General features: G+C 35.2%; 1 protein-coding gene across 3 annotated transcripts; it reads left to right on the top strand.

The window, feature by feature from the left end:
- LOC115917931 (lysM and putative peptidoglycan-binding domain-containing protein 1-like) lies at positions 1-19195 on the top strand. 3 transcript variants are annotated; one of them, XM_030972152.1, is made up of 5 exons: positions 1-352; positions 4459-4772; positions 5535-5740; positions 17597-17627; positions 18965-19195. In XM_030972152.1, coding segments are annotated over exons 1-5 (726 nt in total). In that variant the 5' UTR covers positions 1-178; the 3' UTR covers positions 18966-19195. The 3 variants fall into 3 exon arrangements, with proteins under 3 accessions (XP_030828012.1, XP_030828013.1, XP_030828011.1); XM_030972153.1 differs by lacking the exon at positions 17597-17627; XM_030972151.1 differs by lacking the exons at positions 17597-17627; positions 18965-19195 and having other exon boundaries at positions 5535-6826.
- Positions 19196-21017: the final 1822 nt, after the last annotated feature.

The following is a 21017-nucleotide window of genomic DNA, read 5'->3' as shown; positions in this document are numbered from 1 at the left end:
ACCACAACTGGTTTTCTGAATCTTCGTCGGCTATCATATGTTCTGTTATTTTTAGACTAGATCTTGTACCTTCTATACCATTTTCCATTCGGCATAGCTTCTATACAGTGCCTGTGCTTCACATATAGCCTGACTAGGGCTAGATCTACATGCATTATCTGGACATAGTAACAAGAAAATGGCGAGTGTTGCCTTGAAAAGTGAAACGACACGGCTGGGTTCTGGTTTGGCCAACAAGAACTATGGACGCTCATATGGGGCTACAATGAAATCACAACAAGAGACATTTATCCAGCATGAAATACAGCCAGGAGAAACGCTTCAGGGAATTTCTATCAAATATGCAGTGCCGGTAAGAATAAAACATAAGATATTGATTCTCATTTGACATGTTATTGAGTGACAATGATATTCAAAGTGATTTTGTGTTTTAATTTAGAATTAGACTTGCTATCATTCACTTATCAGTCAGAATTCTTCATGCTTCACACAGAACACAGTGACAGCAACAATAACAATGATTGTTGACAGGCCTGGCCTAGTATATTCACACAATATGTTCTACAGTTGTCTAGATACAAGAACTGTTTATTTTGTAGATCTTAGTACAATTTTCTTTATGTGATCACTGATGAGAAATAAATCATGTGTCAAGATTGAGGTAGGGTCTATATTATTAGGTCTAGACTAGATCTAGAGATCTAGACTATAGACCCTATTTGTTTTTGCAAAGTGAAAATAAAAATATGAAATGAATGATCAACGTGAATGAAAAACCAACCTGTCTGTACAGATGTTATGTTTTCAGGCAGGGTGGTCATCAGAGGGGATGATTACAAATGGTAATTCAAACAAGTTTACCTACTATATCTATGAATCAGTTTTTATTCTGTCTTACTGTAATTCCTGAGCGGGATGATGCTTTTTTTGGGAAGGTACATGTACATGTCTAATGCGCTATAGAAGAATTCAAAATTTATAATATTGTTTCATTATTATTAGTAGGAGTAGTAGTAGTAGTTGTAGTGTATCATTAAAGATAAAGTTGAGTTCTGGTCATGCGATTGCATTTTGAAAGAAAAGGTGTGGAATATGGATCAGAAAAAGTAGATAATGTAGCAACAGTTGCATGTACAATTGTACATGTCGTAAATATTGGTGTGTACTGCAATGTTCTGGAGTCATTAAAATCATAATGGTACGCTCAAAAAATGAAGACAGGACTAGTTTTCCGCTTGGTTGTATATGAACTCAACGATATGCCAGTTGAGCTGTTTTATTCAACCTGAAAGTAGAATAAAAAATAAGCATCCTCAGTATACATGTCTATAACACATAAAATGTACTGAACAAAATCAGTATGCATTTATCCGGTAATGTATAATCAAAAGCCTTAAATAGCATTCATTAAAAGTCTTGACTCTATATCCAAAAACTCTCTAAATGGCCTAAACCCCCATTAATCTCTATGTCAAAATAACATATCTTGACAGAAATACTGCTTTCATTAAAACCCGAGTAACCAAGGTCCCCAGCCTAGATAAATTCCTAGTCAAGACTACCTTTAAATATATGCTTAATAAATAAATCCCATCTTACTCAAAGTATGTCAAACCTGTCTTTCTTATTTAGACTCATTGAACTTTCATTATAAATTCCAAAAAACCTGACTGTAATTCAGTCTTTTTCTTTCATAACTCTGATTTATCCGACACTTATTTCATATGTCAATACCAATATTTATAATTTGTCAACTAAAACAACCTTAAATCAACCTCTGACTAATGTCATTATAAGTCGGTGATTTAAAAAGCACAAAATCCCTCTTTATAAATGTGTGAATTAAACACTAACTAAATACCGCACATACTTTCAATGTAAACGTACACATTACGCTGCACACTTCTATGCACATTAACATGCACATTACTAACACATCTTCGTACTCGAATGTGACACCAAATAATCATTAATTTCCACCAATTCATTATCATACACTTTATAATATCTTATCCAAGCTTTACTCACTTGTTTTGCGGAAATTGCTAGCGACTCTGAAATACTGTTGCCATTTTCCTAAACCTGGAATTCTGGCCTCTAAATAAGCATCTGAAATGATATGTCAGACCACATCCTTTGAAAAATGTGCTCTGCAACGTATACACTTACTTGACCCTAGAAGTAGGTCAGGGTCAATACGGTATCTTGCAAAAATCTTGGAAAAAACAAATAACTTTCATGTTTCGCTGAAACACATAATAAATCTGGCCCAGTCTTGGTAAAGTAATAAGTACTGTACACAAAAAGATGTACATGGGACTACACAAATGGTGTCAGGCTACTTACCTTGATTTCCTTTTCTTTCTATGCTCATTACTCAGCCAGTATACATTTTCTACCAAAATTGTTTGGCAAATGACATTTATTTGTAATCTTGAACATTCAGTGTAAGTTTCATTTGATTCTGTGAGAATTACCAGAAGTCCAGAACTCCAGTTTAACTTTAAGTTGATTTTGGAAAATGTTTTAAATGACAATTATTCATGGGGGTCAGCAATATTTGATGCATATTTTTCATGGACTTCAACTTCAAGGGTAAAGATGACAGCTTTTTTTCCTCTTTTTTTTGTCAAGTGTCTGTACACACAAACATCAGTTACCCGCTTCTCACTGTCATATGAAGTTTCTCCAATTACTAATTAGTCTTAGTGCTCTTGTAATTCCCCAATGAAACTGAAACACCTTTTTCATTGGTGCAACATTCATACCGGGTAACTCTGTTGATCACAATGAATGCAAAAAGAAAAAGAAAAAAAAATTACATGGTTGTGTTCGAAAATAGTTGTTGAATATGTACATGTACAGATGTATACATGTACTTGTCTATTTCACTTCTTTTGTAATACACAATGTATACCACCTGATACTGGTAGTGGTGTTGGAGCAGGGTTTAGTTTAGTTTAGTTTCATTTCTGGTTCTGCACTTAGTCACTTCCTGAGAGCTGTCAATGGACAGGTATTAGTACATCTACAAAAATGTACATGTATGTGACTCATGCGTCATTGTCTTAACCTTTTAGTGTATTGTATACATACATGAAGGTCATTAAAAAGAAAAGAAAGAAAGAAAGAAAGAAAGAAGGGGTTTGGTTTTAAATTTGGCTTGGCTGTACATGAACATGTAGCCAGGGCTCACCAATTGAGCAGTTTACTACCATGTTTGATGAAGTGGGTAGTGTCATTTTGCTACTTGATTCTCCTTTTATTTTCTATTTATCTATTAACAATTTAGTTAACATGTTTTTTTTTTTGTTTTTTTTTTGGCACCAGCTTACAATGACAGACAGGAAAATTTGAAATTACAAATCAAGTAGGAAAGAAGGAATCCTTTTTGGCATCGATTGATTTAATTAAATACGCATTGTACAATGTACAGTGTAGTTCCAGTTTTTACCTTGATTTAATAGGCGAAATTGGAAGAAAACAATCATGTTTTGCATCTTCACCCGCTTTCCTTTTGTTAGGCCGCCTGTATTTTCTTTTTTTGATGGAAAACTTGAGAAACATACTGTTAAAATGATCTGTTTCAGAAAAAATCAAAATAAATATAGTGAAATCATCATTATGGCCTACCGGTAACTTTCTGTGAACATCTTTCCCATGCAAACCCCATGTCATTTTCTGAGTCCAAGTGGCTGACTGACACCTTTTTTTCTTTGGTAATAACATACATAAGATGAGCTGTAACAGGTTGTCTACATTAATAACCCACTTCTTGTAATGGCCAAAATTAAACTGTCTGAAACTTTATGCAGCAAAAAACGTACAACCATTTTGTAAAAGGGTCTGAAAATCTTGGGTGATTGCAATCAATTACATGTATGTCGATTCGACAACTAATGGTCGTTATTTTCCCACTAAAAGCCATTTTCGTTTTGAGGGAAGCTCTAAATTAGTATTGTCTTCCAAATGCCGCCTGCAAATGGGACATAGTACCTTTAAACTGTAAAATTATCCATCTGCATCTCCTTGTTGGAGATTTCCTGCAGGTTGTGTTAACTTACTTTTGTCACATGTGTAGGTTGAACATTTCAAGTACTGTACAAGATTAAGTTACCTGGATTCAGTGCACTGTAGTCTAGAGTAATTCCTGTTTGTCACTTTCAAGCTACCTACCGGTACATGTTAAATAGGTAACTATTGGCCAGGATATTTGAAATATACATGTCTCTCATACATCTTCTGTAACACACTTGTGGTAAAGTAAGATGTGAATGTTAAAAAACCCATATTAATTGGGGTATGTGCACCTAAGCTTCATAGGAAAAATATTGTTAAGTAAGAACCTGAAAATAAACACCCTCTCACACTCCCTGGCAAAAATCATCCTACCACTGATGGACAATCGCCATTCAACCAACAACCTGACCAGATCATTTATACAAATTTTCTTTCCAGGTTGAACAAATTAAAAGAGCCAACAAGCTTTTTAACAATGACATCTTCATGAGGAAGTACCTGAGTATACCGGTAGGAGACCAACCCTTACCGGCCAACGTACTGGAGAGCGCCACGGCCACAGCCAATGGTAGTCCAGCCAGGAGAGGACCTTCGACGGCTAAGAGGAGAGAAGGTAGCTCCGAGGATGATGAGGAGAATGGAGGCAAAGTGGAGGAGGACGACAGAGACGTTACCATGGACTTCTTTAACCGCATCGACAGACAAGTGAGGGAGAAGAAGCGCAACCTCACAAAGATAGAGAAAAACAGCAGGTAGGAAGTTTGATTATATGACGTGTGCTCCAGGGCCGATTGCTCGGTGCTCAAAATTTGTACACTAGTCTAATAGTAATAGCTGAAGTTACCATTAGACCCAGCACTGTACTTAACTCTAACTTCAAACGTAACCTAAACTAAGCATATATATATATATATATATACCTGTAACAAAAAAATTGATGGATTACCAGAAGTTATTGGCTTTAATCACATTGATAAGTCTATTAAGCAAAGCTTAGGAGCAATGCATTTTCAAACATGTATATGACGTTGGTGGCTTGAAGAAAAAAAATTGTCTTCTTCAGTGCCGTTTTATGTAAAAAATGTACAAAATAGGCCTCCTTTTCAACTCTTTTGCTGGTTGCAGACAAAAATATAGCTGGCAAGATTTTTTCTTTCTTTAGAAGGTCCCAAAATTCAGCGATGTTAAATTGTTAAAGACAAGTCTCAGACAGGACTTAGTCAAAAAGCAGTTTAGTGAAACTAAAGCAAGAACAGGACGTCAGAAAGACTCGTTTTAGTGTAGGATGCATTGCAGCAATCCTAAGTCCTGTTCCGGTAAGTACTGTTTAGTGAAACAAGCCCCTGGCATCCGATATACCCTGTAGGCAATGTGATGAAAAAGACAAAATAATGAACACGTGTTTATCTACATGTAAGTCTCAAAATTTAAGATTTAAGAACATGGGGGTTCCTTTCCATGTTTTACAATGTTGACGAAATGCTCACAAAACTCTTTTATCATTTTCTTCACAGTATTGGTGAGATAGAAGCTATGACACCCAATATTCAGTCTGCCCCCTCACCGTCCCAGAGCTACAACAGGATAGCCGAGGGGGGCAAGGCTGCCGGAGAGAGCTACCAACTCAGCTCTGTTACCGTGGCAACAGAAGGCAATTCCAACCTGGTGGAGACCACACCCCCCGTGGAGGTGGGAGGATCCAACTCACCCTTGCTAGGAGGTAGGGGAAAGCGTAAAATGAAGAGTGCGGACAGGAGTTGGCCTGTCTGAAATGCACCTGTGCCTGTCATTGAATGTCCACCAACCAATGTGCTTTGTACTTTCTTGTGTGCTCTTCCTGTCCATTCACGATAATACATATCCAAACTTCCGTCTCAGTTAGGGGCACTGATCCTTAGGAGTGGGGAAGGGGAGGGGGGGCGGCATCTTTGGAAGTCTTCCTCCACCCCGCAACCATTGCAGGATTTACAGTACTCCTGTGTACAATGTACATGAATTATATGCAGTGTACTATTCTGATTAACATGTCCCCCTCCCCTAATCTGAGAATGGATCAATGCCCCTAATCTCAGCATCTCTTTAGCTTTATTCTAATTGTCTCAAATGTACTTTACTATCAATTTCTGCTTTCAATTATTGACCCAAAGCTGGAATATATATATATATATACAACTTGGATGTATATTTGAAGGAAAAGCTTTAGGAGAACAAGCCAAGCATTGCTGACCCCAAAAAGCCTTTTGCAGTATGTTTGTGATATTGTAAATCTTGTTTTAATGCAATCAAATGTATGTCTGCCAGTGGTAAATGTCCATTTCTCTTTTGTAGTTGTAGTGTGTTTTGAATGAAATTTAACCAGCACAAAGTGTTGCACAAAAAGAATAAGAATTGTCACAGTGTACAAGTTCTCCATACAGCATTCACATACATGTATCACCTTACTGTTGCACGTGTACATGTCCAAAAGTACAACACACCTATCCAAATTCCAGACACTAAGGATAATTTATGAACAATAAACCCACAGATTGCCTCTTGCTCGCTTGAAAATTTAGTGTGCACTGAATGTGATGTATATTCCAGCATCTTGGCTTACTTTCAATGCATAGTAGTGTTTTTTTTTAGTGTTGCCTTGTTTGTCATCAGTATACCAATTGATTTGTATTTGTGTAAATATTGGCTGTTGATTGAGTGCGTACATGTACCCATACATGCCAACTGTTCAGATTAAAGAGGAACATTCCTCTTTTTGGGAGAAGATAATTATCATTTTAATGCAGGTGTTCCTCTTCCTGTACAAATTTGTCTGTAGTATTGAATAGGAGAGTTAGGATTGTTCCTCTTTTTTTTGAAAATAGCATAATTTGTACAGATTTCTGATTTTCAAATGTTGGCATGTATGATGTACATGTACCTGTAGTAACTCGTGTTCAAGGTTTAGAAGAATAAGGTCACTCACTGCAGATAATATACATGTACATGTATAGTGTACCATCATGAAAAACAGGAAGGCGGTGCAAATTTACTTCATATATGCGAGTCTATTGTGAGAGCATTTACATGACATACACTGTACATGTACATGTCATATTTGTTGATCACATCATTGTCATCATGATGACAAAATACATACCATGTTACGATATATTCCAATCTGAAATCATATTTCACTTACATGCAATGTGCATCATGTACATGTAGCTCTCTTTTTGTTGATATCCCATAAAATTGCTTGCAAAGAAAAAAAAAGAAAAAAAAATGCTCATAATATTAGTTAAATACTAGCAGTAATGCAACAGTCATTATTTTGTGTTATATGAAAGCTACACAAAATATCAACTCATTTGAACTCATATTCAGTAGCTTTCAGTTTTATATTCTCAATTTATTAATCAATTTATGCAAAGAGTAAAAGCAGAGTGAAAAACAGAATTTCTCTAAATGCAGCCTTCATACAATTATACACTGAAACATTTATAATGCTGCTGTTAGGTTGTTCTTGATGCCAAACATAAAGGAATATGATATATGAACATACATTTATGTTGCATGTTTATTTAAATAATTTTGTTGTTGAGTTTGTATATGTAAATTTATGTACAGTAAATATGATTTTTCATTTCTTTGTTCATTTTGTGGGAAATGCATATTGTATTTTGTTTTCATTATGACTCTGAATTTCGTCCACATGTTTATACATGTGTCTGTGTATTTATGTTTATTGTGTGGGTATAAATGTACTGTACTGTGGTTTTCTTTCAAAACTGAAAAAAAGGTGCAATTCTAAGCATGGACCAGTGTATACATGTAGGTGTAATACATTAAATCATGTCACTCTACAATGAAAGGGAACTTGTTTATTTTAGGGCTTGTGAATAGGTGTATTAATTGAGAAAGGAAAATATGGATAAACCTCCCATGGATTTAAATCCTACATCTCATAGCATTGTTTAAATTTATTTGATTGTATTTTCTGTCAACTTTTTCATCATGCACTTTACTAGAATATATAATATTTTTAAATTACCTGCAGATGATATCCTTTTTTAATTACGACACTGGTGATTAGTTATATCACCAACCATTCCATTTTCTCGAGTCTCCACTTGGACCTTGGAGAAAAATTACAGGAAAAAAAAAATCAAAATTATCGTGACCAGGATATGATATTAAACATGTTTATGTCATGAATATCTAGTAAAGAAGATTTAGTTTTTACGGTCTCTCTTCAGATGAAGGTGAATGTACAAGTAAATACAAATCATTGTCTTTGAATATGAAACCAAAACAAAGACCTACTTAGGCACATTTTCACATTCTGTACATATTTTCTTAAGATGAAGAGGTAGATGTGTACCTTTCAAAACCAACAATTATCCTTGAAATAGTCTAGAAGAATATCTTTTTGAGGATCTAGGTGAAGGGGTTCTTCACATATTAATGTACATAATTGTACATGCAGATGGGGAGATGAATGTACATTTCAAAACCAGTAATTCTCTTTCAATATGAAAGAGATTGAAAGATGCTTTGAACATGATGCAGGCAATCAGTGCATTTCAGTCGTATTTGAAGGATATGTAGTTGGAATAGATTTTCACCTGATGTAATATCATCTGTATTTATTAGACACAACATACATGCATCTAGCGCACTATTATGGTACATGTATCTATCTACACATAGATTGTAGGAAAAATGTATTTCATTGCAATCATGACAACACTTTCAGGTTGGTTTTTCTTTCCATCTTTATTTATTTCAAGCAATTTTGTTGTTTCTTTAGTGTAGTTCTTCTTTTAATGCTCTGGGTTGTATCAAGTGCAATTGATTAGAATATTTGTTTTTATATTTAGAGGCTTATTATTTCGTCAGATTTTCCAGTAGTTTTAGCAATAGCATTTTTCTCATTTTTATGTTTTGAAAATTTACTGCTTTTCAGCTAAACAATATTTCCTGATATTTCTCCCTTTAAAAAACTTTAAGAATACCTCCTTTTTGTGCGACCAAATGAAGTTAATCATGAAAATTAATTAAATATTTGTTTGTGTTATATATTAGTGCATGTAAATGTAAGTGTTCTTACAGTATTATAAATGTGATTTTAGTGTTCTGTATTAACCTTATTATTAATGGCAATGTGCTCTTGACTCAATTCCAAAGTGAATTTCATTGGTTAGCTTGAGAATGGGGAATATATTGAACATAATGATACCACCTTTTCAACACTTGGTACATTTTATAGGGTGTGCATTGATACAAATCAATGCTTGGCACATGGAGTTTTGACCTTTACTATAACCATTATGTGAGACATGCGTGTACGAGTTTTGCCATGCAGTCACGACTCGCAAGCATTATAATTTATATACATGTACCTTGCATTGAATGTTCACCAGCACTTCTGTGCCTGCCTGTTACCTTTAAGCACTTCCATATTAAATTCAACCTGGAAGCAAACACAATGCACAAAATTATTGTTCACACTGAAAGTGAAAGGAAATGACCCTCTCAAAAAGAATCTGTCAAGTGCTCAATGTGTTTGTTATAGGAGCATGTTAAGGCTTTGCATTTTGAAGTACATGTACATGTATATAGCAGGTTAAGAAAATAGAAATACCCCAATTTCCAAATAAGAGGGATGTCACATATTACTTTTAACAATAAATTTAGAATTCATTCTAAAATTAAAATTGTTTTGGAATCATCTAAAACCTACCGGTACCCTTTTCTGATTTTCAGGTGATGTACATCTAAGTTTTCAAGTATTGAGTCCCATGATATCTCAATGGCTGTCTCAGGCATTGTATTTCATTTAATTTTAATTTTAATTTATACACACACTTTAATATATTTCCTCTTATTTTTTAATTCATAATTTAAAAAATAAGATTGGGGTGGGGGGGGGGGGGCTGGGACTTAGTAGAAATTGATTTTCATTATGAGAATTACTATGCAGAACTAAATTTTATTAAGCCCATTGTTGTTTTGGGCATGGTGTAAATCTGTTGGATAAATAGATATAATCAGTACCTATAATGTCCATGGTCAAAAATATTTTTATATATCGTGCAAAAGTGTGTGTTTAGAATAATGAATTTTAGTCGAGTTTGACAAACCAGTACTTAATAGGTATATGTTACATTTGTAAATGTGTCTTGCCATGTAATTTTTAAAATAAAATGAAAAATGTAATGCATCATTAAATGTCATGGTTATGTAGACTGATAACCCTGTTTTATTTTCACTATCTATATGTTGCTGGTAAATATTTTGCTGTTGTGTGAGTTGCTATTCAGTCGGTGAGTCATGTTGTGTACTTACATGTAACATGAACTTTTATTTATTGACATGGAAGTTTACTGGTAGCATGTTTTGATCTTGTCATGGTTGATAAAGGTCTCTCTATCTGTCAACCTGGCATGATTCGCATTAGGCTTGCTTGACATGTGTTCATATTTGGGCAAGTCAAAGCCATTTTTGCCTTACAGTATTGACTATTAGTTCATTGGTGCTTCGATAAGAAAAAAGATCTGAAGTAATATGATAAATTTGATTAGAATTTAGGCTGAGAAATATTAATTCCTAGCTTCTCGTCCTCTCTTCCTCCCCTTTTCTGTAACCTTCTCAATATTTTCGTTGTTTGATATTTTTGTTCTATATAACATTGAATTACTGATAACAGAGGAAATTGAGATTTTAACTTTGTTTTGAGCTTCATGAAATTAAAACAAGAAACGTTGTGTTGAAATTGACCAATAGCATTGGTGTGCACAGTAAAAGAATATAAAACAAATGAATAACATAGAACCCCTGCAATAATTTTATTCTTTAAATCCGGACAAGAAACTAGGAATAAGTTTTTCTTGGCTTTATGTTCAGAACTCTGCCATACTCGGTAGCATAACATGGAACACAGCACGACCGAATACCTACAGTAGGACGGGCCAATTTGTGAAAACTTGTATAAAGGCATGCCGAACGTTAGATTTGTGGATCAATATCTAAACTTGAATGCCAAGTTCCTAGCCATGTTTGCATTTTTCCTTCACAGAATATGTTTGTGTTATGTATCATCTTCATACTAGCCTTGCATGCTGCCTTCATAGATTGTCGCTGATGTTATTCAAACAAACACTTGACGAGAAAGAAGGCCAGATAAGCTTGCTTTCAAAGCAGATATAGTTATCGAATCCAGATAATGGTTCACTGTGTTTCGGGCTGAAAATCAAAAGTAAAAATTACTACGTCTTGTTAGCATTAGGATACGACAAGGGTCGCAGTTATTATTGAGTTTGTAGGAATTGATAGTAGGAATTGATATTCTTTTGAAACATTTTCATGAAATTGATTGTGAATATCATCTCTAGAAATAAAACATTTAGTAGTCATTTTTATAAATTTCTCTGCATCTTTCTCTCTCTCTCCCTCTCTCTCTCTCTCGCTCTCTTCTGAATTTGTTTCCTTTCTGTTTGTCCATCCTGTTCTCTCAAAAGTCTTTCTTCGTTTCTTGAATAATGTGCTTCCAAAGCTTCTCAAATAGGAAATATAAAGTAGTAATGACTATTTTCGAACTATTATTTGATATATGAGGTCGTATTTATTCTTTTTTATAGTCATTATGGTTGACCATACACAAGTATATACTTGGGAAATTAAGTCTAACCCCTCCCATCTCCCTGATCATATTGAATGGTTTACATGTATATTTGTGTATGTAGCAAGAAAATCAAGTTGTAGATGTACAACGATGAAAGCAGTTGGATTCAAAGATGATAATAACGAGTACTAGCTGTAGCTTGTATCGAAAGTCAAAGTCGGCTGTTGGTACACGTTTGAGAATTTTGTGTAATTCCCGCATATTTATGTTCATTGATTCTCCCAAAATTAGCCCTCTCCTCCAAAATGGTTCTGCCCCATGGCATGTATTGCACTTAACTGGTAAGATTTGCATAATTGACACGGGAATTCGTAGAAAGTTGTTTACACTTGATTTTGTTTTCGTTAAAAGAATCTTGACTGATTTCTTTATCAAACCTTTCGGTTGCAGGACAAGGACGTTTCTCACAATATACGTCGTTACACAAACGAGAATCATTTCAAAGAATATGTTACCGTGATGCAGACATTTGATATAATTCTATTTAATGACAGATTCTTTGTTAGTTCTGCAATCTACAGCTCATCTGATCATAATATTGTGCCAAAAGGAACAGATATAATTATTTGTTAACACAATGTGGTGATGGATCACGCGCCTATCAATATACACTCTACATCGACAATTTTATGAGTATTTAACGATCACTTTATTTATAACGTGATTTAATCCATCGTTCCAAGGACATTGTAAAATATTGTGTAATTACGAAACCAATGTGCACAGTTTACTCTCAATATGGCGTAAGAATACACAAGATGCCCTGCTCTGAACCAGGTGCATACTTGAACATAATATCATCTTTCAAGCAAGTGAAAGTAATCTTCATTCCATCTTTGCACGCAATATATTCTACTTTACTTTTTTTTTCACCGACCATTAACCACTGTCATGCTCCACACAATTATAAACTCACATTCAAAAAAGTAAAAAAAATCATCAGTAAAATTCATTCCGCATGCAGAGTTCCACTTATATACACAACCACGCTATTTGTGATCATTGACTTGAAATCGGAGCACGAGTTCTATATTGGCTCATAATGCAACCAACGACTATACACGTGTGAAAATTATTATCAAAGCACATCATCATATTTTCGACGTTGTCGATGTGTATCAAACCATTATACTGATAAGGATAGATTTCGGTATTTGCTTAAGAGGACAAAGATCGAAGTCTATTGTTTATTGCTGAGATAGTATAGGCTGAAATGATTGATGTTGGAAGAAAAAAATCTTGTCGATTCATATATCAGTTTTGTTATTCATCATGGCTGGGATATGTGACAAACAATTATATTTCTCTTGAATCATCAAAAACAGAAGCGGTAAAAGAGTGGTCAAGTGTGACGTCATACAAACACTAATTTTAGAGTTTCCAAATTTGAACTTCATTTTCCGAAAGAGCATCAAAAATAATGTTCGATTGTGGAAAACCAATTGAATATGTTTAGTATTGGCTGAGATAATTTATGACTATCCGAATGAATAGATTTAAATGGGAAATCACTTATATTTTGCTATGGTTCGTAATGTCATTAACCAGAGCAAAATAACAGTGATTTCCTATTGAACTCTATTGATTCTAATGGTCATATCTCAGCCAATACTAACATATTCAATTGGCTTTTGACATTTGGACATTATTTTTGATGCGCTTTTGGAAAATGAAGTTCAAATTGAGAAATTCTAAAGATATATTATTATGATATTACAGCTTCGGTACTCTATAAAGGACTTTGTACTCCAAATATCTCCCCCCCCCCCCCCTACAAAAAAAAGTAACTAGGCACAGGTAGAAATTGAATACAAGAACCCCAAACCACCGAAAAGCCTACGAGGTCACATCACTAGATTGTGTAATGAAAGCATGATTGTGATTAACCCTCTTAAAAGATTTCTTATTTTATAAATACCTGAGTGAATTTCATACATTCTATACATTTATCTGAATATTCTATATTGTCAGAGGTACACCTTCAAGATATCACTGACTTATTTCTTATTTTGTCTTTAATCTCAGCTTCTTTAGATCACACTGTGGTTTGATACGGTATAACGGTATGGATATTATTTTTATATTGTAACATTTTCATTAAAAAAAATATATATTTCCATATCCGCGTATTATATACACTCATCTCTCTTGCAAACCAAATCATTACCATGACCAGAAAGATTTTGGGAAGAAGACATTTATAAGTTGAGTGGGACGTCGCTATATATGGACAATTGAAATGAGAAAATTAGGGAAAATCAACCTTAAAAAAGAAGGAAAAGGGATAGGCAATCATTTAATTCAGGCTTGAATACTGTATTGTACGTACGCCTCACAATTATATCATAAGTGTGTCATTTACCATATTTATATTATTTCGCTATTTCATTAAACTATTATTTAATCGCGGTAACTAGCTTCAGTCTAAATGTGTTTTTTCCAGAACGTCCGTGATCAATTTGAAAAAAATCAGGGTGTATAATTTTATGTTGATGAAATTAACTATGAGGAAAATATTTAAATCATCTACGACGATTATCAATATAATGCAGGAGCGGTATTACGGGAGGGGGCAGGGGTAATGCCCTTTTTTGTTGTTGTTTAAATAAGCACTTTTCATCTTTCAGTCATTGTTCCCTGATAGCAAAATACTCTGCCGCCTTCTCTCGAAACATTTAATTGAAGAGAATAAGAGTACCATATACCAACTAGCATCGCTCTCAAGATGACACTGATTTATATATCCATCTTATCCTATGATATATTTATCCTGTTCATTCATATGTAATTAGCTAGACTTCGTAAGTCATGAATACGTCATCACCAAGATTTCTATTATAGCTCATTAATGTTGTAGGACAACGACTTGCTTTTAAAATGTCTCACACATAGTATTGCCTGTATAGACCCATACTAGTACTCCAAGAACAACATAATAATTATATATGGGGGATGTATTGTATTATTTGAAATGGAGTATCTATAATACATGTATCTGACATGTTATTCAAGTGCTTATAATGAGTGTATTCACGATTTTTATCTGACTGGTTGCGATAACAACGAGTTAATCACCTAATATAAGAAATATGCAGGTGGCGAGTTTCCCATTAGTATCATCATAATGATATCTTTCACAGGGTCGGTCGATGCTTGCATCACCATGACCAAGATATTCATTCCGGATATGACGACATCTGAGAAAAACTTGATAGTTTAGTTGTGAGCACTAACACAAACACACATACACGCACTACGCACAACTGTTAGAACATCTCCAGCATGAGCCAATGAGGGCACTCTTACTTGAAAACCTAGGCTAGTTAAAAATACGACTGTGATAAAAACCAAACAAAAAGTTTAAAAGCCAAAGTGAAATAGAGACAGTAGTAAATGCTGTAGTTGATTGTAAGTCCATTAAAAACAACCCTAACAGTACCTCGAACTTATCATAGGAGGACTTGTGACGAATTCAAAACATTGTCATTACTTGTTATTGTATGATTATTCATTAAGTGCCGAGGTGTCTCTTGCTCAATCCACGTCGGCTTATTTTGCAGAATAATGATTTGTGAAAATGAGGTTAAAAACCTTTGTGGTAGTAAGAATTATTGTTTACACGGTATGCTAATGTTGATAAGTCTGTGGTTGATCGTATATCGTCTCAAAGCGGCTACAATATAATACTGATTTCATCTTAGTGGCGTATCCGTCATGAAGTGGGGCATGCGGATGCCCCCCCCCCCCCCGATTAAAAGGCCAGTAGAAAAGTAATACTTTCATGTTGAACAGTGAGCCAAGATAAATCTTCCGTCTTTGCTCTCGATTCCGCCCCTCATTATCATTATCCAGATATGCCATGCTGAATCTCGAAAGTCTAGATCCAATAATTTGTAGGACCCGATTATAATTATGGGAGAATTTGTGGATATTACATTATTTTCTTGTACCCTTCGTGGAGACTGTTTAACGACCAAGGAGTTCGAACTTCTTGTAAGGATTAAATGAATACAAAAGACCTCAACTGAAGTGCGATAAATACTGTATAATTGGGCAGTTTGATGATGAGGAGATCGATGTCATGGAATCATCACTTAGGCTTCATCATAGTGACCTAATCGGCTACTCCTATAATGTGATTACAAACGTTATAGACGTAATCATGTCCATCTATAAGTCAGACGAGAATATTACTCAGAAATCCGCTTCTCTTGTGATTTTTACCGTCTGGTGAAGCATTCTCTGTTTTGCACAACTTGCTATGAAAATATAACGCCATTTTTCTTCCCATCCCATAAAAGCTGAACAAAATATTCGTTATGCTACGTGATGCCCTCATTTTGAGTGCGTTTTGTTTGTATTGATGCACCATTCAATATATTTTGTACACCAATTATACATTCGCAACAATGTAAAAACAACAGTATTTTGTTAATGTGTTTATAATTTCATATTATGTTTCCAAAATAAAAAGCAAATAAAACATTGATTGGATAATGCATCTTAAGATAGGCTATTTAATGCTTCATGCTTGCAATATGTTCTAAAAAATACTTTTTATTTTTCTTCGTTTGCTTTTTCCCGCCTGCACGCTGCCCTTAACCCATCCGTCAACTCTATCTGATCCAAAACACTTCTGTACACCACTACCACTACCACTACCACTACCACTACCACTACCACTACCACAACTTCCACTATCACTACCATTACCACCAAACCACTCTTCACCTCATCCCGTTAAATCCGGAATTCCATCCCTTCCGCGCCGGCAACTCCCAATATTATACTATCTTCCGCGTGCTCCCCTTATAGATTATCATATACAACAGGAAACATGCTTATGAGCAATAAATAGTAGACAGGCAAGTACATTTTCATCAAATGGCTGTTTATTCATAGTATATTTAGTATTGGTTATACAGATAATAATATTCGGCTGTGCTGTGTTTATGATTTGTATATAGATATCCTGTTGTCGTAATGAGTCGTTATGCTTGTGACCTAGTGCAAGTACCTCCCTCCTTTTTTTGTCAGATTTTCTTGTATGGTTTGAAACCCTACATCACAAGGCTTCATTTTTTGCACCCCTTCCTTCAAACAGTCATAACGTTTATATTACGTGTGTGTTATTCTTCTACTCAAGTTCACATTAAGTTCACTATGACAAAGAAAACAATTCATCCATTCAGTGTTATATCAAGTATTATCCATAGTTACATGGTTCCTTGTTAGTCAATTATTAATGGTCTTTTCTTGCAGTAAATGTATTCATGTTGATGGTGTATTTGATGAAAAGATGTGACATTTAAACACAGTGGCAAAGTGTCTTAGAGGTGACACGGGGTTCTTGCCCCGGCTCGAATATTCTCCTTCACTAAAAAACTGAGATGGAGAGAGAGATGGGAAGGAAATGGAGAAAAAAAGAGAGAGAGAGAGAGAGAGATGAGAGAGAAGAGGAAGAAATATCGTGATAGGATTTATAAGCAGGTTACGACCAGACGCGGATCTAGGGGGCAGAGACGGGCTCTCCCCCCTGGCAACAACAAAAAAAGTATTTTTTTATATTGTAACCAGAAATTTACCTCTTTTTTTGTTTACTCAAGGGGGGGGGGGGGGTTGACAATCGCTTACAAACTTAAAACTAGACAGTTTCTTGACGGTACAGCAGAAGATAAGAAGAAGAAAAAACGTTTGCCCTGCGCTGGTATTTTTGTGATACATAAATAGCCCCTATTTGCAGAAAACAAGGAAAGTAAAATACATGTATTCATGGATATCGGTATAGGACTGTGATGTTCATAGCGATGACAATATTTATGACCGATGTTCACTTCATAACTTCAATATAATTTCATTCACACTTTTCACCTTTATTACCTTTACTTCTTCATTCCTCCCATTCACTCATCACAGGAGACAGGTCTAATGAATCATCTGTAGTCTGGTAATCATCTTCTAATTCTATACGCTACTCCCAGACATCAACATAAGAACACACCCCCCCCACCCCACCCTCGCTTTGCACCTGTGCCCCTTGTTTTAGAGAAGACGTTAGGTTTGTTTTGGTGGTGGTATTTTGATACTTGTCCGTTAGCTTTTGGGTTATTTGTTGTTTTTGTTTATTTTGTATCAAATATTATTTATCTTTCTTTTGGCAACGCTTATAAAGAGAAAGGCCGTGATCACGAAACTTTTCACTGTATTATGATTTTGTCATGTTTATTTCATTCCCATCGACTGTACATATGATACTTTACCTTCACTATAACCTACACAGTTCCACTGAATCCGAATGGGTAATTGTCCGGACGTAGTTGTCCGTGTTGGTATGTAGTCCAGGGAAGTCGTCCGGATATATGCAATATGGCTCCACTTTTAAATGCTGCTCTTGGGACGTTTCGAGGGTCGATGTTGATCGTTTAGGCTTTACCCCATATCTTGTATGTAAGTTGTGCACAGGGTTTCACTGTAGGTCACAACCATGGCGGTACTCTACTAGTTGCACCCCACCTCAAAGAAATATGTAAAAACGCACACCGATCCTGATCCTGTCATTGTTCAAGCATGCAATTTCTTGACGAGTTGATCATAATGATTTTCCCTACACGAATCGATCAGATCACTTTGTACACGATCACTTTTAATGTCATTCTTTGAATGTGTTATAGTTTGCAAAAATATGTCCATTGGCGGATTGGAGAGGCGGGAAGCTGCTTTGTAGACATGAACCCTCCCCAGCCAAATCTGAAATTTCTTTACAAATATGAGAGATGCGGTTGTATAAGAACCACAATTTTTAACGCATTTTTTGTCCCCTCTCGATATAGTCCTAGATCCGCCATAGGTACTACGATTGAAGGACACGTACTCCTTACCTATCGCCCGCCGGACAATTTCCCCCTAGTATCTCATTACCCCTGTGTGTCCGAGGAGTAATTGGGATAGTATTCCAAGAAGTACTTGTCCGGGGATAAATTTTCGGTTAATTTTTGGTCCAGGGAAGTCGTCACCACTGTCAGAATCATTATGAGACAAGTAGGTCTTTCAGGTCTACAAAACATCTGAAGCAAACTCTCAACTACTTCGACCAGTCCCAGATTTGGGGAGAAATCACAGGCACACGCGATCATTCTATAACAACAAAGGGATGTACATAAAGTAATCCAACTTTTTTTTAAACTACTTAGTGCGTTGGGAGATTTGTTAATTACTATTTGAATTTCATAAATGAATTAGACTAACTTGTTTTCTTCGTTTTCTTTTCAATCCTTCATCAAATAGATTTTGAATCGTGATAACTGTGAAGGAGATCGGAACAAGGCTGTAACTTTCATGATCATAATGCGTGAAGACCAACCCCTGTTACTGCATCATTGAATAGAACAACCTTCAACGCTTCTCGGTAATCATCCTCATCATCGTCGTGGTCGTCGTCATCATCATAATCATCGTAGTCGCCAACATCGTCATCATTAACATGACATCAGGATGATCATCATTGTGATCATCGTCGTCATCATATCTTCATCATTTCTATTATCACCATCATCATCATCACCGTCATCTATACCATCATCATAATTATTATTATCATTATCATCACCATCTTCCCCATCATCGTCATCATTATCATCGCCATTATCATCATCTAAATCGTCATCATCTTCATCGTCACCACGTCACCGTCCTCCTCAGCATCAACATTCTCATCAACCTAACGAAAATATTTCCCAGACGTGTTGCACCCATAGCTTTTCGTCAAAGAAACGCTTTAATCATTTTGTGTAAGAACTTGATATTTATCTGTGAATGACAAACCAATTTTACATTCCGGTCTTATTCTAATTATACAATGACAAATAATTGTGATTAGCATTGGCACATCTCCATCATCTGAGTTTGATGATCTGTACTTAAAGTGGTGACGTAGCTTTTGGGTGCCCCGTATCTTTTCAAGATATTTTTTAAAGGAAGTCGGGTGAAAGAAAAGGAGATGGGGAAGAAGATTATAAAAGCAGAATACTCGAGAAGAAGATGATTATACGACTTCATCCCACTCTCTGGCCTAACTATCTGGCCTATTGACAACGTAATGAGACCCCATCCGTGACACCAGTTCCCTTACACTAGTTCCCTTACACTTGTTACAATTCACTTGTAATAAACACATCTACCTGAGTGTAATCTGAATTTTTTTTGGTCTCCCATCATTATCAAAGGCATGTATACGGATATGTATTCCAAGTAACCAGTGCAATACTTCATCATACTTGTAGTTAGAGTTGTAGAGTGAATTCAAGTTTATTTTAGATATGATGTGACTGTTTATCTATATATATATCTATCAAAGTTCTTAAATGAGGGCGAATAGTCTTAACCTAGAAGCGAATTGATGAAAAGAAGTGGTGGAGACGTTTTATTGATTGTTTGATTTGATCAGAGGTAGAACGACATTAGTTTTACATTTTATGGTGTAAGTGCTTATTTTATAACCCTAAATAAACCATCTTGTACTTAAATTACTGATGGAAATAACATACGAAAGACACAGCCAACAGCGCGCTTGTCCTCAATGCATTTTTTATTTTGCTTTTGGTGAATTCTCTCTGAAAACTTGACTGCGAAGAACAGTATAAAAGACAAAGATATAATCTTATTGGTCGCGATTTTTTTTTACTGACGATATACTATAATCGTTATTATGGGATATATTTACAGAGAGTGAGAGGGAGAAAAGAGAGAGAGAGAGAGAGAGAGAGAGAAGGAAAACAGAGAGAGAGACAGAGAGAGAGAGAGAGAGAGTGAGAGAGAGGGGGTGCCAATGTTGGGAACATGTCTGTAAAGTCTGCAAAGGGAACATTTCTGTAAGCCTATGTTTTTGTAATTGAAAACTAATTTTACGAAACGCTAATAGATGCAATATGTAGTGTTTTTAAACTTTAAATTTCCTTTTTAAGATTATAATGTGAAAACCTCTGCGTGCCACAGTTTTCAGCTGAGGGAAAGTTTCTTTTCAGTCTTACAATATACATCTATCAGACTTGTAATTTGGTGTGTGTTGAATTATTATTGTAGTCCTATAGATCAACTCCTTGTCCATAATCCACAGTGAATTTATCATATTCATTTAATTTCAAATAAATATATGTTTATAGTAAATTCGTGAGTAAAGTTTGATCGATAATTGGATCAAGGTCTTATCGTCATATGTGAAAATAAAAGTACTAATGACATGAAATTAAATGTTTAGGATGTTTTCTTCCACAGTATTTACATCGTGCATGATATTATACATATCATTATTAGAAGTGTAACCAGTATATAATTATTTTGA

This window comes from Strongylocentrotus purpuratus, unplaced genomic scaffold (assembly GCF_000002235.5).
Source record: "Strongylocentrotus purpuratus isolate Spur 01 unplaced genomic scaffold, Spur_5.0 spur5_scaffold_6, whole genome shotgun sequence".
NCBI classification, from domain to species: Eukaryota; Metazoa; Echinodermata; class Echinoidea; order Camarodonta; family Strongylocentrotidae; genus Strongylocentrotus; species Strongylocentrotus purpuratus.
The sequence above is the reverse complement of the archived record's forward strand: the minus strand, read 5'-3'. Positions and strand labels throughout refer to the sequence as shown.